The following is a 25,327-nucleotide window of genomic DNA, read 5'->3' on the forward strand; positions in this document are numbered from 1 at the left end:
CTAGTATGCACTTTAGTTTTCTACACGCAAAAACAAGTACATACAAATTTGCGTGCTTATGTACAATATACTCTCAGCATTATCTCTTACGGTTTTCTTCAGATTATGGTCAATTTCAACCTTCAATGCCAACATTTTAAAATGATTTTCTTTCTACAATATCTCTGCATGGCCGCTAGAAAGCATGGTGAAGATAAGGCAATTCATGTGGTTATGGCAAATAAAGTACATTTTACATTTACTCATTTAGCTGACGTTTTTATCCAAAGCAACTTATAATTAAGCAACTAGGACTTGAGTGTCTTGCTCAGGGACACGTTGGTGGATGTGTCACAGTGGTGAATTAAAACTGTGTCTCTCACAACAAAGGAATGCGTCTTATCCACTGCTCCATCACCACCCCTTGGTTAAGGTATGGTTAGGGTTAAGCAAGTAAAAGACTTAGAGAGATCAGACCAAAAACGATGAGACAATAAGATCTAGGAAGTCCAGTTATCGATGCAGTTATAGTTCCATACATTTCCATACATCAAGGGTAATCAAACACCTAAACACTGCACAGCCGTTTATAATATAATGAGTTAAGATTTAAGGAGGGATTACTCATCACGGTGATATCACTCATTCTTTCTTTGTGATGTATATTCAGCTGTTGTCAAATTAGGGAAGTGCTCTGTACAGACAAAAGGGGCCGTGCTGTATCGAGATGAGTGTTGTGGGCAGCGAAGACTTAATCCAGATGAGCAAAGAGATCTATCTGACTCAAAGGTTCAGCATGTTGAGGCCACTGAGAGATTTGTAGACCATGAGGAAAATCTCAAGATCAGTTCTGACATTTAGAGCAAACCAATGGAGACGCTGGAGCTCTGGAGTAAAGTGGTTGGATATTTTAGGATGGGGCTGTGAGGAAGTCCGGGCAAAGGCCTTTAAGAAAGTTCCTCTTGCTGGTGATGGAAGCACTCAGTCAGTCTTTCAGAAAGTAACTGCAATACTCAAATTAACTTTTTGTAATGTGCAAGCTTTGCTGTAAATATAAACAAACCAATTGGTGGGCAGCTGAAGACAAGGACAAACCTTGCTGACAAAGACAAAAAATTGACTTGTTGGAGCATTTAACACAATGGAAATCAACAAAACCTTTAAAGAAGCCGTTGCCTAAAAGCTTCACGCTCAAACCCTTGACTGCTTTCACCTTTTCTGAAACTGTGATGCACTTCTTCAAATAACTCCCTCTTCTGAATCTTTCTCTTGGCTTCCATTCCCCAAAACACTCACACACTCACACACACGCCTGCTCCAAATCATAATCCCTCAGGCTAGTTTTGATTGTTACTTAAATCTTTGTGCTCCTTCCCCGAGAAAAAACTCAAAAACCTTTGCCTCTGAGATGAGCTAAATTGTGAGGCGAGCAGCTGTGAGCCCCCCCCCCCCCCCCCCCCCCTGCACCTCCTTTCCTTCTTCCCTGCTGAAGGGTTTCTATCCATTATGCGCAGTGACATTCTTTGTCTGAAGGACACTGGCGTTCGGCAAAGAGCTTCCGCTGGGCCGGTCCAGCCGTTTAATTGAAAGCGTAAAATAACTTTCTTTTGGCACAAAAGGCCTTATGTGGGCTTTGTCGCAATTAGATTGACCAGAAAGGCCAGCGAACCTGATAAAAAGGGATTAGGAGAAATGTACTGGGATATTATGTTGAGTGTGACACAGCAGCTTGTATAGGAATTAGTAAAGGTCTGACCCGTCCCGGATTGGCCAGGCATAAGGACAAACCAGTGATTAATGGAGTGGTCAAAGGCTACTCTTAAAACCCAATTTCACAACAAGAGCTGTGGAACATTGTGAGCACTTGCCCAACTCTGCAGCACAAGTCGTACAGTAAAGTCGCTCGCTCACCTACGGTTTACACCTCGCCTCGCCTCGCCTCACCTGCACAGCACTCTCAAACAGCTGGGTGGAACTTCACTATGTGAAGTGGTATACCCAACAAAGCTACATGGCAGACAGAGAGCAGGAAGCGGGCGTGGATGTCTGTTTCTCTGCGGACAAACTAGAAATATTTGAAATGCTTTTAGATTTTCAGCTCCTGTAGACGCCTCATTATTCTTTAATTGAAGCTGTTGGTTTGCTTTAGAGCCGCATAACTGACAGCATAGATCCAAACAAATGACCCTCAACAGCACAATACAAAGATTTATGTCATTATGAGAATAATAAGGGAGGACTTGTTTTTATAGTGGTTTTTACATCAGGTTGGATCCAAAATAACAAATGATATTACAATTTGCTAATAAATACTAAATGGTAATTGTGGATTTGACGTAATTGTTGATTTGAAGTATATTTACTAAATTGTAAGAGTTCAAGACTTTTCATTTGTAAGTGAGTATTTAAAACTAATACCAATATTAAATATCAATTACAAGTAAAGATTATTGTTACTTAAAGAATCTGTTCACTTCCTTCATATATCTATGTAGGCTATCTATCTAGCTATTGATATTACTCGTGATAAATCTCACCGGCCTGACCCCACCTGACAAGCTTGTCCAAAATCCTTCTATTGGCCCTTTCAGTGAACAGACCTATTAGTGAATCTATTAAAAATAAGTGACATATTATTCTGAAGTGAAACACTGCTTGAAGATCATTTTACTGTAAACCCACTTTGCCATGACATGATTTCAGTTTCCATACACAGCGGGCCGCTTCAAGGTGGATTAAGGCTTGCCGCTGTGAAACCACAGTTATTCTCAGCTCCATCACGGCCCTGTCCTCAATACCAAAGAACTTTATAAATAGGCAACCAAATAGAGCACTGTTACATCTGAGGGCTGTCTTGTGTTTCACTGTGCAGTCACACTGAGGCTTGCTAAAGATAATCACTAGCTGTGTTGAGGATAATACCCGCATCTTACAGTGATGTTACTGAGTTTCATGTGATTTCTGAGGCTCTCCTTGGGTCAGGTCTTGCTGTTGATAAACCCTAAGACTAAATATACTTGGAAGCAAATGCTCCAGCTTTAAATAAATGTTCCTGTTTCTGTCTTATTATCTGCAGGTTAAGTCAGAGTGTGACCAGCTTGGCATCTGATCGACAGACTCAGAGTGAGTGAGCAGAGAAGGGAGCTGCTGTATTCAAACTGCCCTCCAGTGGAGACAATGTGTACTGCACCCATGTTATAGCCTCATTGTCCAGAGAGTTTCTCACAGCAACTACATGCCCTACCACTGCAGCCAGTTGTGTAGTGGTAGCAGAGGACATACATGTACTACAGAGAAGGGGTGAGTAGTCTCAGTCCACTACTGTTAATGCTCATAAGGCAGAATGATGCTCTCTATCTAAATGGTGGGTAAACTCCATTTACTTCTGTGGCTCCACTGTGTCTGCCGCCCTCTGAGCACGATAAAGTAACTATAAACTGAAGACGAACTCCTGACTTCATCCTTCACACTACATCTCTACCACACTACAGTAGTGTGAGTGTGTGCGGGTGGGGAGGGTCAGCTGGTGTTGTGAATCAGGCCGCTGAAATGTCAGACACGGCTTCTTCACAACACCAGGGTTCCTCCCTACCACTTCCTGCTGCCATATATGACTCTTCTCTCCTCAAATACTGCATATTAGAATATATTAAATATGCATACATTCAATAAACGCCACAGTGGAATTTGAGTTGAGATGACACCTGTCATCATCTACAAGTGCTACCTGCAAGGTTTTCTAATTTAGAGAAGTGGCATCTTTATTATAATATTTCTAGTGTGTCCAAAGCTGTTTCTACAGATTTTCAATGTGCCATAATTATGCATAAATGTCTGTGCTCATCTGAGTTCACTGCACGTCAAACAACAAACATCAAACAAGTAATAATCTTTTTTCTTTTTTGAAATACCAATGCTGTGATTCAATTTAATGTATATTTTCACATTAAAAATGTCTGCCACCACGTTCTAGCATTTATAAGCCGTATATTAACGCTCACACACTATAATGCAGTTGTAAGCAGATACAATGTCTAGATATTGATGCTTTTGTCAAAAACATATTGTAATTGTTTGTCTTTGTGAATTTTGAATGTATTTATAGTACTGATATACCATTATATATGATTACAGCTATATTACACACTAGTAATTGATTGATAATAGTAATTTCTTAATAAGAGGCTATAATTGGTAACAAAAACATTTATAAAGGTTTTAAATAATGTCCTTACATTTATACAACTTTATAGTGGTATTAATATAGACAATGTGATTTATATATTTTTTGCAATGTAGTCAATTATAAAAATCTAAAAGGGGAGATTGTTAAGGTGCACCACATAACCACAACATCCTTTTTTAAAATACTGGCTGAGGACCTTTGTTGTATCTCATCCCCCCTCTTTCCCCATGTATCCTCTTTCTATAAGGTCCACTCTTGAATAAAGAATGCCAAAAAGGTTTTTTTAAAAGAATTGTAGTGATTTTTCTTATTCTCTATTATTATAAAGTGCTACCCATCCCTTTAACATAAAAGAAAAACTTTACTGCGAACGAGAGGAAATATTACTGTATTATTCTTTCTTGGCGGAACATGACTTTAGACTTTGGGTAGAGTGCTCTAACATCTGACAATGGCTGAATTATTTCCATACATACAGCAACTGCTGGCAGCAGCACATCTGTCTGCACAGCTTCTGTCTAAATTTCATGTTTCATGACTGAAGGAACAGTATGTGTGTTTTGTCCGTATTATAAAATACTCATACACAATACTCTTACATAATAAAAGAGTACACACTTGTTGCATTGTACAGCTTTTACTACATGACACGCACACACTTTCAGTACTCTCTCACATTATATGGAGCATAAAAACATGTTACATATGCAAAGTGAGTGAAGAGAACACAAGATGACTTTACACATTTTGACCAATCAAAAGTGGTAGCATGCGCACAATCACTTACAATGTCAGATAGATAGATAGATAGATTTTTTTGTCTACATTCACAAGTTAGAATAGAGGCTTTATTTAATACATTTTACAGACTAAATGGCAAGAGGCATAGCAGAAAAGAGAGACGGAGGAGGAGCTTGAGATGCAGATAAATAAAAGCTTGGCAAGACACAGAACAATGGATGAAAGAAACAGTGACAATATAAAACCTTATAAACCCTTATAAAAGGCTTTTGTCAAGGAGAGCTCATCGTAGCTGGAATGGTTTAGGAGGTCGTTTAATCATGCCATGAAATGTCACACACTGGTTTTGTTAATCTGGGATACTTCATTCAAGTAGGCGATGAATAGCTTGGTTCCCTCAATATAGTTGTACCTGCGAGAAGAAAGTTGAAGGAAGAAAAAGGTTAAAAAGCTGTTATCTACAAGAATCTTTGGGTCCAGGACTCAGAATGTCGGACTGGTTTTTTGAAAATCATTTTGGCATTCACAATAACAAAAACATGTATGGAACAACATGCAAGACTCCTTTACATTTACAAACACTTTGCACAGACTTCCACCATTATTCACGGCAACAGATGCATACATGTAAGCTGTATACAATAAAATAGGATTCTTAAATGACTCTGCGCTGTGCAGCTTTTTGTTTCAATATGTACAGCTGTTTCTAATCAAATTAAAGTCGGTGATCATGTTATTTATGTGGAATTATTAATTAATTTTACCCTGGCACCCCTTGCTGTTTTGTGTGTTTTATATATGGTGAATATTAGGTTGAAGGATTATTTCAGTCCGAGGATGTGGATGACTAAGAGAGGATAAGACTGTGTGAGCCCCGGAGGTTCTGATTCCAGCTTCTTTCCTTCTGATTAAATCCCAGCTTCTTTCCTGCATCTTGTGTTCATCTTTACACTCCAACAGCCTCAATGGAAAACATGAACTAATAAAGGTTTTATTTAAAACGTCCTGTAAAACGAAATAGAAAGAATTCATGTGTAAAACAAGTGAAGTCAAACCTGCTCATTTTCTCGTTCTGGGAGTGCAGCCCATCATCAAAGCCTCCGATGGGCATCATGATGATGCTTTTCCCTGTCACATCCTGGAAGGTTCTCGCAATAGGGATGGTCCCGCCCTCACGGATCAGATCAGGATCCATGTCAAAAACTGGAGAAGGTAGGACATGTTATATCAAAGTTTATCCGACATGAACTCTTTCTTTCAGGTATCCTACCAGAGAATAAAACAACAACAACGTGTGGGATTAAATATCACTTAAAATCACTTAAGCAGGATTTCCTAAAGCACTCCTATGTAAGTAAGTGTGTGTGTGTGTGTGTGTGTTTTTGGGGTCAGCCCTTTTTTTTGAAGGGCTGAAAAACCAGGATTTACTATACCTGTGGGGAGCTTAGTGGGGCCCAAAATGAAGTGCCCCACAAGTTTAAAGTTTAGGGATCAGGTTATAACTAGGTTATGGTTAGGGTTAAAGTTAGGCAATTAGTAGTAGACATCATAAGAGATCTTGTGTGCTTAAAACTTTCTCACTGCCTATGAAAAAATAGCCATGTTTAAGCTTGATGCCAGTGCAGAATTTGAGAAGGGACAGACGTCAAACCTGTAGAGTTATATGTAATTTTTCGATTAATGTGAAAAGTATGAATTTACATTTGCCCACAAGAAGAGACACAATATGACATATTACTGGAATTTGTATTACTACACTTTTATATTTTTACAGTGTGATGCAGTTTGCTTCAGCTTTACTCTCAGTGTAAAGTACTTTGATGCAGTGATGCGGTACCTCTCTTGACAGCAGCCTTCCCAGCCTCATACAGAGGATGTTGAGTGTCAGCCAGCCAAGGCTTGGCCCCGATCACCATGGTGACTTTCAGCTTGTTAGGACTCTTCCTCTTGGCAAACACAGAGTGAAGGTAGTCTGTTACCTAAAGGATCGAAATAACACAATAAGAACACAGGCAGTTGGGCACATAATGCGCATAATGCAGCAATTTTCGAAAGCAGAGCATTCACATCTTGTTTTACCTGTTTCTTGACCATAGCAGGGTCCATGTTTGGAACTTGTCTAATGGAGAACTTAGCTGTAACCTTAGCAGGGATGACTGTCTTTGTGCCGGGGTCAGAGAAGGCCCCCTCAATGCCATGGACGGAGACAGTGGGGTAGCGCCACATGTGGGCTAACAAGTCAACCTACAGGAAACATACAATGACAATCACTGATCTTGTTGTGTCCACATTGCCTTGAAGTAGATTATTGTGACCATTTTCAAGACTATACTCTCACTTTGTTGCTGTACATGAGCTGGTTGACACCGATTTTGGTCTTGTAGTTGTCGATGTCAAATTGGATGTCCTGGTACATTTTCCATTCCTCATCAGAGAGAGGAGCCACAGCCTCCCTAATCCCAGGAATCAGGATCTTACCACTGGGGCTGATAAGTGTGTCTGAGGCAAGAAATTGAAAAAGAACAAATTTTATGTGGTCTTAAATGGACTCTGTACTGAGCTCAGAGGATGGGGCCAGATATATCAGAGATGCAGGACCTGGGAGGGATCCAGTGCCTTGATTAAAGATACATCAGTCTTACTATACTACACATCTCTCCTAAAGTACACATCCACCGCATTTTATTTATTATATACACTGGGACCTCTCAGTCTAATTAGTCATTCACCTTCAGATTAGTTTGTTAAGTTATGTTGTTATAAAAGTAAAGAAATTCAGCAAAGCTCGTTTTTAATCCTAATAATCAAATATAATAATTTGTTATTACTCAATAATTAATCAATAAAGGAATCGTGCAATATGTCTCAGACATGAAGTGCTCAAAACAGTACAGAGGTGAGGCAAATAAAGAATAGTGGGATTGGTTTGTGGTAATTTCATTAAATGTACAGGGTTTTTATTATATTTCTGAAATAACACTGAAATCAAAAGAGAGGTCGTATACCCCCTATTCTTCGGGCCTTGTTGTGTATAGGAACAATGGTGCATATTCCTAAACACACTGTCACATGGTGATAATCAGGGGATAATCACTATTCCAGTATGAGGCTGCTTTTTGTTGTCTGGGGTCGATGGCAAATTATACTTCAGGCATGTGCTGAGTTTAACTCCATGAAGGACATTAGACACCATCCAAGAATATTATGATCGCTTCAATAATACTTTGTTAGATTGGCTGCCAATACATCAGACATTCAAACACCACATTAAAACAATCTTCAAGAGGTTGATGAAACTGTTTTGAGGATGTACTGTACTTTACTTCATGTCTTTTAGAGCCTATTCAATTATATGTTTCTTATGATTGTTGTAAACCCACTGTGTCTGTTCTTGTATCAAAGGATACGTCTGGTGATATTCTGCCTCGCCAACAAATTCTATGAAAAGACCAAAATCAACAATGAATATATTCCGCTAACAAGTATTGTGTGTGTATCTAAGGCTACATCCACACTATCACGTTTTCGTTTTAAAACGCAGACCTGCTCCTTCATTTGCACCTCCTGTCCACAGTAAAACAGTGAATCCCAAGACCTAAAATGGAGATGTTTGAAAACGCAGCTGACCTGTTTTCATTTTAAAACTCTTCTGCAACTGCGGAGTAGACAATCTGCTTCATGGTTACATCAAAACGCGCATGCCCAGTGTACCTGGTCACTACATGTGCTTTTTCAGTCGTTTTCGAGATTATTTCTGATACACACCTAAAAAGCTGGTGTAGTTTTAAAAATCCGTAAGACGTAAAAAACGTAGTAGTGTGGATGTAACCTAAAGCCTTATATCTCTTCTTCTTCTGTGCCATAGAGCTCCATTGTGTCCTAAAATTATTGAAAACACATCAGGGAGCCACTCTGTTGCACTCGGTGACATGTTCCTTATTTACCATGAACACACACACTGTGGTCTAATTTGAGTCAATCCCACATACACTGCCCTGCTGCCTGAAGTACCACTAGAACACCAAATATGTATAAATCCACCATTGAAAACAGTCTCAAACTAATATTTCCTCCTGTTTGAGGAACACTGGAGAAAAACTAAAACTAAAATTGTGATTTTCATGAAATGAGTGCGCCTTTTTTAAAACTGAACCTATTGGTGACCTGTTTTTAAGGTGGATGTCTTCAGTAAGAACCAATGAGCTTTGAGCTAAACCTAACCATCAAACAGAGTAGGGAGGTCAGAAAGTATTGAGAGGTGGATTAATACAATTGTCAGTGTTTTGCTTATCATTTTATTTATTGACAATTAGAAAAATATAAAATAATGCTACCCGTATCCTTCAATCAGGTTTACCTGCCATTCTGGTCAGGTCTCACGTCTTAAAGAGATGCTGCAAGTCACGGGATTTCCCGTTTAAATAAAGGTTGAATAAAAATGTAATAAACGTTTTGGGCATATTGCTGATCTTGGTTCAGTGTCTTATGTTCCTGTGAGTGACTGAGTGAATGAATGCATGTGTACAAGGAGAGACACTCACCAAGGATGCCAATAAGGTCAGTCATTGGTTCGATCACAGTGCCTCCATAAACACCAGAATGTAAGTCCTGTTTAGGTCCTTCAACCTGCAAACACACCGGAGGAAACCTTCACCATGAAAACACCCTAGAGTGACACGGGTTTAGTGTGTGTGTGTGTTTTATGTTTTTACATCCTGGTGAGGATTTTAACTACAAGGCTTTCAGCGCCGGCAGATCGCTGTGTTGTTCAGACTCCATGACTTGCTGTCTTGTGACGGGAGTCTTGAAGTCGTTGTGGCGTTCACACTACGTGACAGCGGGTCACACACTACACTAGCTGACGGCTGGTCTCCAAACCACGTTTTGTAAAGAAACACACAGGAAAAGTGACACGGGAAATGGGCCGAAACATCAAAACTAATCTGCTGTTGATTATTAACATAAAGATTAAAATGATAAAGCCAATCTGGGTGAAAGGATGGATTATCACACGCAGGTAGCAGGGATTGTCTGTGCTACAGAGAGCTGGAGGGGAGTAAAAAGTGTTTCGCAGTGAAAAAGTATCTGCCTGCTCTGCCAGCAGCCTGCTCTCATTGGCTGGATGTGGAATCAGCCGACTCTTCCAGATATTTAGCAGGCCAGATATAGACAATGCGTTAGCGAGCCAGGTGCGTCATTGAGTAGTTCATACATAACGGTTGGCGAGCGATGGTTTATCACAGCCTGACAAATCGTGCTTAAAATTCTGTAGTGTGAACTGGGCACTAACCGATGGGGAATGAGGTTATGGAAGCGATATTTCCAGAAAGGAAGTCATAATGCAAAGGCAGTAGTGTTTTAAAATAATATGATGGAAATGGGAGGGGGGAAAGTAAGGAAAGAGGAATAAGAACAGAGTCCAAAAGGCCCTAGGGCCAAATCTGATTACTCTGTAAAAGTGAGATTGTAGACACCACCGAATATATCAACAAGCTGTGTATTTTATATGAATTCAGCCAGTATTAAAATTATGTTACGCTCATATTCTCAGACAAGATTCAGAAGAGCAGGACAGCCAGAATAATCTTCTATGTATCCCTCTAGACTGCAATATATGCGACTGTTAGAGGTATTGTTTCTGCAGCATGGGGAAGCCAGGAGGATTAGAACTGGAACAGAGTTGCTGAGTGCTGGTAATAAAAGAAGTTTTCTTTCAAGGTAAGTGCTGTTACATCCAAACGAGGAACAATATGAGATGCCTCCACTGGGATAGAGAAATAAACGTGTGTGTGTTTGAGAGAGTGAAGAATAAAGGCACAACTTATTTGAAACCAATTTGTGTGTTCAGTGTTCTCGCATTCTAAACCTCAGCATAGAAGTAGCAGTTGCCTCTGGTGCCGTAGGTGAGGGCGGGCCGTCGGCTGAGCCAGCCACAGTCTGAGATGATTATGTAATCCACGTCGGAGAAGAAGGTGTCCCGTTGGGCCAGGATCATGGCGTCCAGGCCGTTAGAGCCCGTCTCCTCCATGCCCTCAATGACAAACTTCACGTTCACAGGCAGCTCCTGGTGGACAGAAAGGAAGAAAAAGTGTAGATGACAAACACAAGTTTTTGAAATTGTACTGGTGTTACAACAATTTTTGCAGACTCTAAAATCATGAGCTGCGCGTGAAACTAGTCTTGTCAACACACCACAAGATTCCTTTCCCCTTAATGCACCCAGCATCTGGCTGAGGCCTTTTGATGTGCATATTCAGCTGTGTATTTTTTCACAAGACAAAGTGGCAGCAACAGACTGCTGCTGTGACTTTGCAAAAACAGCAGTGACTTTGCACGTTAGTTTGGCTGAAGCTCAGCTCTTCTCTCTCACCAGCCCGAGGGTATGCAGCTTGTTCCAGCTAAATGCGTCGAGTATTTTACCCGACTAAAACAGTCTGCTCAAAGAAATGGGAGTTATCTTTAAGGTCTATCTTGCCTGAGGAGTCTCTCTGTTTACCCTTTTATAATTCGAGTGTTTTCAAGACAAAGATGATTAGCAAATAAGTGCTCTAATCTGTCCTTTGGTCTCACTTGAGGTCACAGTGCCTCTGCAGCTCCCGATCTCTCACAAATTTGATTTTATTCATCTGTGGCATGAAAAACTATCCAATAAAACGGTGGCATTGTGAACTTTCTCTCACCATATTGAGGGCCTGGTAAGCCTCCACAGCATGGATCCAGGCTAAAACTGGGGCCTTGTTGTCTGATGCTCCTCTTCCATAAAGGTTACCTACAGGCACAAGATTCATTGTATAATATACCAGTTCTCAGTAGGCCAGAGGGTTATTCTACACTTGAGATTAAATAAAAAGACGTGTACCTGTGTAGGTAAAGTCCTGAATGTGAAACCAAGCACTGAAATTGATTGCACAGCAGCGGCTTGTTTATAAAGATGAAAGACACATTTCAGAGAAATCTGGTATTAAAGTGAAATCTAATCTAATCTAATGCAACCACTTGTTATCAAATTACTTAAATTCCATCCATGGGTCACATGATGACATGTGGGGTGGTGATGGGGCAGTGGATAAGACACATGCCTTTGGTGTGTTAGACCCGGGTTCAATCCCCCACTGTAACACCTCCACCGATGTGTCCCTGAGCAAGACACTCGTTGCTCCTGAGGCGTGTGACCTCTGATATTTATAGCAATTGCAAATCGCTTTGGATAAAAGCATCAGCTAAATGACTAAATGTAAATGACATCATCTCAGCCATCTCCTTGACAACTAAGGAAACCGCTGATGGAGTTACAAGCTCCAGTAAAAGGTAGTAACCTTGTTGGGGTTTTTTTTGCAGTCTAATCTCATCTAATCCCAACAGATTTTTTGCTACGTGAAAATTGTCATGTAAAGCAATTTAGTTACTCATGTAATATAACATTTCTGTGAATTCATTCTTCATTTAAAGTGTTAAATGTCACTGCTTCATAGACTTTTATACTGAAACATGGAACAAATTAGACATTTTGAACATTAATACAAAATATCCTTATGGGTTTCAAACATCAATGAAAGCCTAATTTGTGCTAATCACTTCTCATCAGATCAGATTATTGTGACTGAAATAACACAGCAGTAATCAGGGCCATAGTCAGGTTTTTAGAAATAATGAGGTCCTTGTCCCGCTGTGGGGGTTTTAGAGACATGCCCCCTGAGAATATCTTGAAGACTGAAGTATAAATCTATGCATTTTAATGTATTTTTGATTAACAATAATCATTTTAAAAAATAATGTCAGTGCCAACACAGATGAAAATAAGTTACACAAATATGGCCAATTTTGAAATGACTCTTATTCTGTTGAGTTTCTTATTGAAATTGACTGTCAAACAAGCTGAGCAACAACATAAAGGGCAATTATTTGATAAAATAAGAAATAAAATACTGTAATTCTTATTTGCAATAAAATAAAAAGAAGAGGTATTTCTCATTATTGATCAGTGAATTATAGTGATACATGAGGCATCATTTTTGGTGATAATCATTGGACACACATCTATATGTGCCTTATTTCATGTACATTTGTTGTCCGCAAAGATTCTGATACACAAAGCTGCAGCATTAAAGAGCAAAAGGAGAAATCTTGTTATTCAAAGTTTTGGGATGAGAGACTGATCTGACTGGTCTCTCATACATGCAAACATATTTATTTTGGACATGCGATCCCTCATCACCACAAACATCGCGAAAGGCAAGGCCACTATGTAGTAGGCAATAGTTTTAAGATTGGAAAAATCATTTCATTTTCTCAGTACCACATATATATTTTATACACATTTCACCCAGTTTCAGCCTAACCTGTTTGGTATCTTTGGACACTTTGGAAACCACTAGAATTTAAAATGAAGTTATGTTGGTTTGAACAATGTTTGGCTGCACAGCATGAACTGGTAATGGCGACACAAAAGCTTAAAGGCGGTTACCATTGATGTCAGTCAGGTTGTAGGGATCCGTCGCCCAGCCGTCCTCTAGCTTCGCTGGCTGGACGTCCACATGACCGTAGACACACACTGTGTGTTTGTTTGGGTCGGAGCCAAACTTCCCTGTCACCACTTTAGGCAACGCTATAGTCTGCCCACCAGGAAGCTGCAGACAATCAAGGAGAGTTAATATCAACAGGAACTGCTGCAGTGTTACATCTAGTTTATTTATTTTTTTTTTACCATCCCTCAATTATTTTGATTTTCTGGTTTCTCAACTTCTGGAACAATTACGTGCAGTCAGTGCTTTTTGCTTTTACATGTTGCAACATTAAAGGCTCCCACCAGAGCAGTACAGAAATAGCTGCACAATCTCAATCTGTGTGTATATCTCTCAAATATCAAAGGAATTTCAATGATCCACAAAGTGCGTAACATTATAACAGCGATGATCGTACAGGAAGGCAGAGGTACTGAGAAATGTTGCTGCTATGTTTTTTCAAATAAACACTTTCAGCATAGTTTGATGTCAAAGGGTCCGCAGCTATTGTTTATACCATTCACTAAGACAATATAATGCAGTTTCAAGCTATGTTGGTCCTAATTACTGGTAAGAAGCTGAGATTGTTGACCTCTACTCTGACCTCAAACACAATATATATTTAATGAGTTTGGGAAGCAGCTTTGATGTGTCTCAGTCAGTAATGAGAAGGTAGATTTAGTCCTGACCGCTCCGCTGCCTTTTTGAAGGTAGCAGCTCGTTTGCCACTGTCCCCGTCCCAGACGAGCAAACTGCTCTGTTGGAAATACAGAATATTTACTAAGCAATTTGGGTAATGATTGTACACAAAGCCCTACTGTCTCTAGTACTGCAGCATTTATGAAAGGTAGGGAGAGGCCGGTTTGTCGCGAGAGACACGGCTCTGTCACTGACTTCTTGTTCTCCGATGTCCACCAGCTCTACAGTCCCTCCCATCTGCCTCAGCTTCTGAGCAGTCATCTCCATCATGCGGTGAAGGTCTGGTCTCTTCAAGACATTGCTGGAGTCACTTTCGATTGCAACCCAGTCCCGCAGAGTCTAAAACACACACACACACACACACACATACATCATCATTAAATTTAATTTAATCCTTCTGCCATCTTGTAAATTATATTACAGTACTACTGCTGCACACTACTGGTGTCCAATGTCCAAAATGTGCTTTTCAACATTTTAAATCAAGGAGTCTATAGTAAGGGAAAAAATAAGAAGCAAGGCTGTACAGTATTTGCTTTTTATAATATGTTGCTTGTTATACTGCCACCTTTTGGCTAAGGGGGGGCTTTGAGTTGCTAAGAAGTGGACATACAGTATGAAGCATTTACACTAACACTGATGACTCTTGCATGAAGAATTTAAGAATTGTGATTGTCCCCGATGGCAAATTATTACAAATCATCAAATCATGGTCTAATGCATTCTGTGGAAGACTGCTGAGGATTTAAACAGCATTTCCATTTTGTATGTATTTTCCACCAACTTGGTCTCAGCACCACAACCTTTTAAGGGGTTTTGTCAACTTTGTAGGAGAATTACAGACTGGAAAGCACTGGTTTCCAAAAAATGGTTACATGAATTTATTTTGTTAGTGCATTTGGAGAAGCTTCTTTAATTAACTCGAATAGTCACACCACATGAGAAAATCTTCTTCTTGATCATTATTTTGTGTTCAAGCAACCATATTTATCAATCGTATTTATGAAATGTTGTAAAGATTATCTGGGTCCATTCACCTTTCTTTGTCTTTGTATTTATTCTTTTACTTTGTAGGGGCAATAGCAAAAAAGCTTTTCCTTTAAAATAAAAATGACAAAAAAGTTATTTTAATTTTGGTTAACTTAATGTTATTAAGCTTCACTTTCAGTGAATGAAACATTAACCTATCCTTTGTAACACCCTGGAAAGCAGCTACATCTCGGGGTAGCTGGCTAGCTTCAGCATGAATTCATGAACTATAGGCTAGGCTGTCAATAGTAATGATATAGCGGGTAAGATTTAATTACTTCACTGTTACATCTGAATGAAAAACTTCTTAGAGTTAGATTTCAATGGCAAGGCATTTCTTTCAACATCTACCGAAAATGCTGATAACGTTAGTCTATCATCAAAATGTTTGATTGTGTATTTTAACATTATCAATACAAAAAGCAATTGTACATGCTTTCCGTGTGTGCAGTGCGTCTTACACTCAGTCAATGAAATGTAATTTAACAAAGAAGCAGAAATAACAATAATGATTATTAGAATTGAAATGTAGTGTTTTGGTACCACCTCAATAAACCGTCTAAAACTTACTGTGTAGTTAATGAAGTTTAAAAAGGGAAAGAAACTGGAGGCGTATGTCTGGAACTGCGGGGGTTCTGCAGATTGATAATATTGCAGAAGCTACAAGCAGAAAGTCTGGAGGCCGAGCAATCAGTCCACTCCGAACAGGCACGTTTTTATCGGGCATTGCACTAGTCTGGATAAAAACAACTAGATTTAAGCATTTCTGGTGCTTGGACTCTAAGTGCTGGGGCTCTTAAACGTATTGCTAAAGGGATAAGTACAATATGTTGTACCTCCACATATTCTTCTTGATGGCTGTCAATGTACTGCGCCAGCTCTGTATACTGGAAAGCATGGACAGTAGAAATGACCAGCAGGATGGACGGGAGAACTTGGGAAGTCATCTGTTGGGAGAGTCAGAAATGTAGTCATTACTACTGCAGATGGCTGTATAAAAAGGTCATCACTTCATTCTGTTTAAGTAAATCTGACTAGACAGAAGTACAGTGACAGTAGTTACAATTTTTGGTTAAGTATATTGCCAGTAAATTTCTCCTGTGAAAAAAATAACCATTGCAATTTCGCTTAGGTCTTGAAATTTCTTTTTTGTTTCACCAAGATATTCAGTTTACAATGACATATGACAAAGACAAGCAGCATTTCCTCTCATTTGATTGATGATGATCTCATTTTTATTTGAAAAAATGTATGAAGTGATTTAAGAGGAACATAGTGGAAAAATACAAAATTCCTTTATTTTTGTTTCTACAATCAAATTTAAGGATATTCAGTCTAAAAATAATTAACCTTCAAAGCCCACCATCTGTACTTTATGTGTAATAACAGAATATCAACCCTTCCTCACATCTTTAAAATCCTGTAATACCCAGAAACACGCATCAACTTACAGTAAAGCACATCAACTGCCCTGTGAATATTTTCTAAGACTACACTCAGTAGATGGCCTTTAGTCTTACCTTTTCTCTGCTGGAGGTGTTTGTGACAGTCTCCTCAGGCAGACGGACTGTGGGCCCGTGTTGTTGCCTGGACATTTATATACCCGCCCTTCATATCACACGCCTGCAGGGCGCCGGGGTCACACAGTCAAACATTTCCTGACACAGTGCCAAGACAGCTGACAAATTAAAAATTTCTTGCTGACAGCCACAAAAATTACACTCTATCTATTGATCCCGCTCCAGGAATGCACACTGGGGTTCAGTAGGAACAAAAGCAGCACGGTGAAGTGAGCAAAGTCCTGTTGTTTGTGTTTTGGAATCTCCAAGCAAACCCCCACTTAGACAAGAGTAGAGCGGCTTTTCTTATTCCATATTAGGTAGGTGTCCCATTGTGCGGCGCTTAACGTTGAGCTACTTGTTAGCATTCCTAGTTGACATGCAACTATATTAGATTATAACTCTAAGACAGGTTTGTCTGAACATATTTAATCCCTTCACCTCTTCATATTCATTGGCTTAATTGTCCTTGGTAAAAACTTCCTGTGTCTTTCTGTGTGCCACAGTGTGAAACAGGACAAGAGCCTGGGGATTTGACACACTCACATTAAAATTAGAGGGGGTCAAAAAACCTAAGCCTTTAGCTGGCAATGGGAACTTTATACCTTTGAGCATGTGTTTGAGTTTGTGTGTGCATGCATGCAGTATTCCACTTTCATGGAGCTGGGGATTTCTCATTTTCCTTAAAGACTTGAATCACTCAGGGTAAAACAGTAACATTGATGATGATCACGTGAAATTTACAATAAGTTGCAGATTGATAAACAGGCCTTTATTTTAATAATGTATCAAATGACTATGTGAAATGCGAAAGAACAGAGAATTAATCACCTGACTCTGCACTTCCCCTCAATTCTATGGAGAACCTAAAGGCTGTGTTTGAGTTTATACAATATTTGATTGTAATTTCAGGCATTCTATCCTCTAACTTTTTGTATCATCATGTCAACATTACCAACATGCACAACTATCAGCCATAACATTTTGACCACCTGCTGGTCATAATGTAGGTCTCCCTTTTGCAGCCAAAGCAGGCCTGCCCCAACGAGGCATGGACTCCACTGTGTATCCACTATGTGTTCTATCAGAAACAGCATAAACTTTGACGACAAAATGTTAACTCTCTACCTAATATATCTCACCCGCTGACAGGTGCCATGGTATTGAGTTAATCAGTGTTATTCACCTCACCCGTCAGTGGTCATTAAGTTATAGCTGATTGGTGTATGCTTATCCAATATCTTACTTGATTATACAGTATATAATAGCATATATTATGTGGAAGAAACATTATTCAGGTCCAAATCTGTTCTGATTCAGATGCGTTTCATTGACTGCACAATGGAGACAAGAGGCAACAACAGGCTTGGTGTGATAAAGGATGAACAAAGGTGTTGGGCTTACAAGTCTGTCTGACAATTTACATGGACTCAATGCACAATTTGGCCTTTGGAAAAAGAAAATGATGTGCGTGTTGATTTTATATAGAGAAGGGAAATGAGATACGATCACAAGTGGTCACTCAAGACAGGAGGAGATGCGCTGTCAGGTGTGAACTGACATACTTGTGACTGAATCACCAAAGACACATGTTATTGTCAGGTGTGAACAGGGCCATTACTGTTTCAAAGCTAAATTATTTTGAGGAAAGCAAAGGTGAAACCTTTGTTCACTCAGGGATTTTGTCTAGCTCTAGTGTGTAAGTGGATCACATCATCACCACCACATCATCGTGTTTACTGATCTTTGATTGCATATCTGTTGTAAAGCATGGAAGTGATTTTTTTTCTGTAGATTTGATTTGGTAGACTAACTTTTCAGATGCTGACTATGTCCCACCAATCTGTGTGCAGTATGTATTGCCAGGGCCGTAGCGCAAAATTCTGGGCCCCATTTACAAGCAGTCTCTGTGGGCCCCCTTCCTCTCCACAAAAAATTCAGCTGGCAGGGGACAATTTATAAAAATAAAAATATAACAGAATATAATGCAGTAATTAGCGGCTTGATTTATTTTAGCTTAAATTACTTTTATTGGACAATGCACATTTGTTTCTTATGAATTTAAATATCATTGCATGTTTTCTTAGTGTGTAAATAAACCTTTCTGAAATTGGTATTTCTTAGTTAACAACTTTGTGCAATCTATTTTTCAGCACATTTTTAACGCTTTCAAAAAGTGATGGGGACAAACTCAACCATTTCAAAATGTGGTGGGGAAAATATGCGTGTGTAAAAAACACCTATGAGTAATAATAATCAGTGATTTGTGCTTAAGTCTGCACAGTTTATTTTCTCAACACTCTGTATGCTACAATTACTTTACTATGGTTAAATTAGGTATCATGCTTACAAAAACATTATTTTCTTCATGTTTATTGACTCCCAAGATATGACAACCCTAGAATAAATATCATCTTAGTTGTCATAGCCCTACAATGACAAAATGTTTACTATACTGCATATTAAAAGACAACTGAACAAGACTTACCTAGAGTCATGTTTCATTAGCTGAAACAAGAAGACAAAAAAGTCTGCATTCAAATAAATGATAGCCTTTACATTGCTATTTGTATAATTTCAGTACATGTCATTGATGTCCAAGTTCACAGTGTAAGTTAGTGGTTCAAAGGGATGTAGGCCTGAAAGCAAAATGATAAAAACTTCATAAGGTTTAATTTATGATGCTGATATTTTATCTTTGTGCCTACTGTTGAATATTTATTTATGTAGCCATGATGTGTGAATATGTTATACCTAGTTTGATTAGGATAATGATTAACATGTTTATTAGAATAAGGTTTAAGGTGTTTATTGAAAATTCACTGAACTTTGAGGTGCAGTTGTCTCACTCAGCCTTATTGCTCTCATGCTGCGGCCTCCGCATTTTTGTATGAAGAGGGAGACTTCTATGGGATTAATATCCTGCCATGATTCAAAACTGAAAATAAAGTTCTGAAAGATTGAAACTAAGTGTTTGAAAACACAAAATCTTACAAAAAAAAGTTTTGCAAGATTGAAAACTAAGATATAAAAATTGAGGTTCAAAAGATCAAAACTTTATTACATTACATTACATTTGCACTCCTACTGCTGACTATTTTTTCAGAGCTGAGTTTACAACAGCCACTTTGCGGAGATTTGTGGCAGCGTTGTCACGCAGCTCTGCTCTGAAACTCTGAAACTCAGACTGAGCGAAAATGAACAGTTATTTAGCCAAAATGTAGGCTTTTGTTAAATGTGATTATTCTATTGAACCCCGTTTTATGTGTGGTAGTGGAGTCATTTTAAAGTTGACTTTAGTTAACCAGTAACAACTATTTGTGTTGTTCTTTTTTCTTTTATGGCCTAAAGCACTGAAGACAAGGCAGCATGCTGTGGTCATCACTCACAGGAGGACGAAAAGAAGGAGGAGGAGAGCAACAGAAAAAATAACTTCAAAACAGTAGAATAAATACCATTTAATCCACCCCACGTCTTCTTGTTTATGTGTAAATACATGGAAGCATGGGAGAACTGCACATAGTTCGTTGTTACTGTGTTATTAGAGGATGGGAGAACAGTGGAAACTTTTAATACATTAATACTTTAATGTTGCTAGCATTGGCACTCAGGCCTTACGAAGCTGATAACACCCTCGCACAGTCCTGATAAAATGTATTACTAGACACATGAATACAATGTGCATTTGCAGACTGCGAAGGTCAGCATGTGACACAGCACAATAACCTGTTGATGTTAACTCTCCCTTGTCTCATGCATATCCACTTTTTGCTAATATGAAAATGATGTATTATTTCTGATACTACATTTCAGTTTTGTTTCTTTAGAGGTATTCTTATATCCTTAGATGTGTTGTAGAGTTGTATACACTGTTGTTTTAATCTTGAATGTGTGTGGAGATGAAGGTGGAGGTTCGATGTAATGCAGAGCTTGATGAGTCTGCTCCCGGGACCAGCTCGGGTACACATGTATTTAATGTATTTGTATTTTCACTTGTTTGAAATTATCATTAAACTAAACTAAATTATTTACTGGAGTCATTGTCTCATTGAAAAATACCATTACAACTGAAGAAATACAATTCATCTAAGTCAGCGGGTGATTAAAACTGCTCTGAAGATCATTGGTACCCATCTCCCGAGCATCAGTGATATCGGTGAGGTGTCTACGCAGAGCCCAAAGGATACTAAAGGACAGTACCCACCCAGCCACAGCCTGTTCACCCTGCTGCCTTCTGGGAAGAGATATAGAAGTTTCTGCTGCTGCACCACCAGACTGCAAAGCAGCTTTTCCGCCCAAGTTATCAGACTTAAACTCAAACTCATCCTCAGCACTGCTCCATTGATTGTACTTTATTCCTGTATTCCATTTTTACAATTGCTTCCATTTTAATGTTTATTGTCTGCTATGGAGCAAATAAATCTACCTACCTAGCTAAATTACAGTTGTATCCAAGAGAAGTGAGTGTCAGAGTGTCTGAGGGTTTTACTACTTTTGTTTAGTATGAATAAGCGACATATATGCGGATATTCTTTCCACGTGATCTCCGATTGAAAGGCTACACTCTCACTCTCCCCTCCCGACTCCTGTCGCCTGTCCCCCCTAACGCCAACCCCTTACAAATCTAAGCCAGTCAAACACAAGTAACATGAAAAGAACATAAACAACAACCAATGAACGCCTCTAATCCGTGTGTTACACGATTTTAGATACCTTGGTACATCAGTGACCTATTTAAGTGCAACACAAAACCAACAAGCACGCTGGTCTTCAGCTAATTACCGTCAAATACAAAATAAATGCTGAATATATTTACCCACCAATGTGTCAGGTAGCCTTCCAAACCTAGCCGCCAAACAGAAAATCCACCCGCATTTGGGTGTTAATTTTCATCCCTCTCAACCGATTTTTATCAGCCAAACTACACGAATAGAGAAATAAAACATTGCAAACAAAAACAGACTTTTCATACCAGGATATTTTCAATGAACCTTCCTTTCCCCATTGGGGCCCTGAGTAATCATGTCTTGATACTAGTTCAGCATGTCTGGTTTAGCATTATTGATAAAAGATCATGTGCACAGACTTAACTAGACCAAGTGTTGTCTCCTCATTCACAGTTGCGCATAATTTCTGGTAGTGGAACAGCCAGCCACTCCTGAAGTATGGAATCTAAGGAAGGGACTTAATGTTGTTCTTTGCCGTACAGGATACGTACAGTGTGGATGAAGGAGTTTTGGTAGGAAAACAGGGTTATAAAATTACACAAAGACAGAGATGGAGTGCCTATCTCATTGAATAGAAAAAACACACCAGTATGTAGCAACTGTCAACTTGTGTTACACTTGTTGTCTTTCAGACCAAAAATGATATACAGAAAAAAGTGTAAACCTTATCATGTCCACATGGTAAAGGTTACAGCTACATCCCTCAGCTACAGCCCCAAATATGGGGGAAACGTTTAGGCAAAAATCCTCGGGAGGACTCGAGAGAACAAAAGGCCAGATGATCCACAGACTCTTGGTGTTCTTCCTGGAGTGCCCCCACCAACACCTGAGCTGGTTCAGGTACAAATCCACAGAGGACAGGTATGTGGACAACCTGCCTACAGTCACATCTGATCGATCACAGGAAGTTTGATTATGAGTCATGCAACAAAAGACAAAGAAGTCCGATTTACAAATATTTACCTCTCATGTCAAGATACACTTTTCTCCACAGCACTTATTCTGTGAATTATACGCCACTGCAAGTTCATTTATTTTATTAGCATCTCCCTTATGTTACTTTACTACTGAAATGATGCCCTTTTTTAAGCTTTTAGATTTACACAAATGTATAACTATGTATTTCATACATTACTAAGGACTGGGTTGGGGTAACACTGGTTGTAATTATTTCCATTTTACTCTCCCCATATAGGACATGACATAAACTTCCTGAGCACTGGGTGCAAAAAAACAGAGGGACAGCTGGAATTGGCTCCAGATATTCTTTACAAAAGCGGGGGCCCTGATTGAGTATCTACTGATACTTATAATTTTTTTCTCCTACATTGGCAAATAATTATATATAAATTTTGTCATGCAGTAATTATTACCTTACATATAATCCCAGCGGATTACTAATTTCTACATCTAGTTTATCACCTGCACTCTGCTAATTCTCTCCAATGCTGCAGAAACGATTCTGGCTTTTGGCTCTATGATACAGTGACGCAGAGGAAACGGTGCCCTTGAATTAATCTAATACTACAAAACTGTCTACAAGGAGAACCTGCAACTGTGTGTTAGATACTTTTTCAGCTCACGTTTAATCATTTCTGACACGTGTAACTAGAGACATCGCTCATTAATGTTCCTCCACTGATAAACACTGCATTAGCTTTGTGGCTAATTTAGCAACAGGCAGTGTTATCTGGTGTTGGCGATGTTATAATTAATTAATATTTAGAAGTAATAAATTAGAGAGAAATGAGAGGACCGATCGCCAGAACAGGCAAACTAAATCTACAATCGCATCTGTCAGCAGGGTAGCCTCCAACACTAGGTTACTGTGACATTACACACGCTGAGAGAGGGCAGGGAAAAACTCTCCCAATAGGAAAAGTGATGAAGGATATTTTTATTAATATTTAAGTCATGTAATTGTTAACAGAGGAGCTGCAGTGCGTCCTCTGGTGGGCAAACTATGCAACTCATTACCTGAGGGAAAGATCCGACTCTCAGTTTCTATTTTTTAATAATCATATCGGCTGTTATAAACTCCAATGCAGATATATCTGCAAGTACCTTATATCGGCTGACAATATCTGCAAAACGATAAATCGGCTCTATTTTTTTTGCATACTATTGCTGTGAGCTCGAGCTGTGGGTTAGCTGACCAGCTAACGATAATGGCTAACGCAGTGTGGCTAACGGCAGCCGGCTCAAATAGTGTGGGAAGCATGTGCTTGGTGTGGCTGAGTCGACTGAGAAATGGCACAGAGTGTTTCTTCCAAAAACAGCCTGCACACAAGAGCTTCAACATTATCACACACAGTCCCAACCCATAGCATACAAGTCGTTGCTCCGAGCGACGAGGGTCGGACCAGCAGCAAGCAATCTGGTTTCTAGGCGTTGTTAGCCACAGCTAATGTGGACACATGGGGTCACCCTGGGTCGGCTGATCCACAGGCAGACCTCATGTTATCTTCATGTCAGGCTCCTACTTGCCTCACGTTAGCTTACTGTTAGCTCAACGTTAGCCCCAGATGCCGGAGGACCGTTCCGAGTTAGGAGAATGGGGCCAGGGTTCCCTGGCAGCGTCTCTCGAGGCTGCAGCTGGAAGGATAGGCGAGCCACATGGAAGCCAAAATATGAAGTGGAACAGTGACGTCCCACTCATGTTCACACCGATGACAGATAAGATGAGCAAGAGGGAAACAACTTACGTTTCCCGTCAGCATAGCAGCTCTTAGACACCGCTCTAGCCGTTCTGCTCATAGACATGATGGTAATCTTCTGCCCTTTAGACAACTTCAGTGCTGAAGAAAAATGGGAGCCGATGGCCAGGTCTCACCGTTGTATATACACAAGGTGAGGACATAAGAGAGGCCGACACTACGACAAGCTTTTCGCGATAGCCTTAGAGGGCGAAGCCTGTATGAAGTAGAACCGCAGGTTGCCGCTTGGGTGCAACGGGGCACAGGTGTTGCTGACCAGGGGATGGGTGCAAACAGTTTTTTGACCGTGCAAAATTAATGAAGGTGGAGTTAAGTGTATTTTGTTTGGTGGTTAAGTCTATGAATGGTAAATAGGCATACGGCAGAATGTGACTACTCTGTATATTGGAAACCACAGGAACCTGTAACAAATAGATAAAGTATTGGAAACATTGGACATTTAATCACAAGCAGTCTATAAAGTAGGTAAACTGAGACTTATATTAATTTACATATCTATTTGTCTGTGTAAAGTTTTCCTTTAGGTGATCCCGACCATCTTGACATGGTGGACCAATGGATGCTCAACATGAAAAGAAAGAACTGGACTCCTAACAAAGCTTCTCGTCTGTGCAGTGAACACTTTGAGAGTCATCACTTCAGCATTGACTGCAGGGTACCCATCTCAGTACCTTACAAAGAGTCAAGCAACATATTAGTATTGACCATCTATTACTATACATTACATTACTAAATAATTGATTAGGACACAGCTTGCTCTGTGTCACTGTTAAGGTAGTGTTCCACTGAAAAAGCCCAATGAATATTTTACCAATAAAACAACATTACCCTCTTTTGCCAACTTTCACATTTCAGTGCATTTAATGCAACGACCTTATCATACTCTTTTCTAAAATGTAAAGGAAAAACTGTGTCTCCAATGAGAAGAACACAGAATGATTCTATAATGACAGACATTGAGAGCAGTCACATATTATTTAAATAGCAATAATAATTTGAATGTGGATGAACTGCATACTGTACATATATACTAGTGAAAGAATGATTAATCAAACAAACACACAAACCGCTTTTGTGATAACAGCCATTTACTCTGCAATAATGTCATGTTTTTTATGTTTCCGTTGTGCCTAACATTTTCTTTTTCACCAAGGGCGAAGAAGAGCAGCCAAAAGGAGAAGGCTTGGTA

The 25,327-nt window shown here is 39.4% G+C and overlaps 1 protein-coding gene across 1 annotated transcript; it reads right to left on the reverse strand.

Moving 5' to 3' along the window:
- Positions 1-4,786: 4,786 nt before the first annotated feature.
- zgc:114181 (uncharacterized protein LOC619255 homolog) lies at positions 4,787-16,700 on the reverse strand. The gene is made up of 12 exons (XM_038712283.1): positions 16,656-16,700; positions 15,972-16,082; positions 14,302-14,445; positions 13,371-13,533; positions 11,587-11,675; positions 10,773-10,970; positions 9,448-9,532; positions 7,245-7,405; positions 6,986-7,150; positions 6,744-6,885; positions 5,962-6,109; positions 4,787-5,318 (listed from the first exon to the last, which is right to left on the reverse strand). Exons 2-12 carry the CDS (start codon positions 16,080-16,082, stop codon positions 5,240-5,242), a joined length of 1,485 nt encoding a protein of 494 aa, XP_038568211.1. The 5' UTR covers positions 16,656-16,700; the 3' UTR covers positions 4,787-5,239.
- Between the last annotated feature and the right edge of the window lie 8,627 nt (positions 16,701-25,327).

This window comes from Micropterus salmoides, unplaced genomic scaffold (genome assembly GCF_014851395.1).
Source record: "Micropterus salmoides isolate LMB-PRFRI ecotype aquatic unplaced genomic scaffold, ASM1485139v1 Ms_hic_scaffold_11, whole genome shotgun sequence".
Classification (NCBI taxonomy): domain Eukaryota; kingdom Metazoa; phylum Chordata; class Actinopteri; order Centrarchiformes; family Centrarchidae; genus Micropterus; species Micropterus salmoides.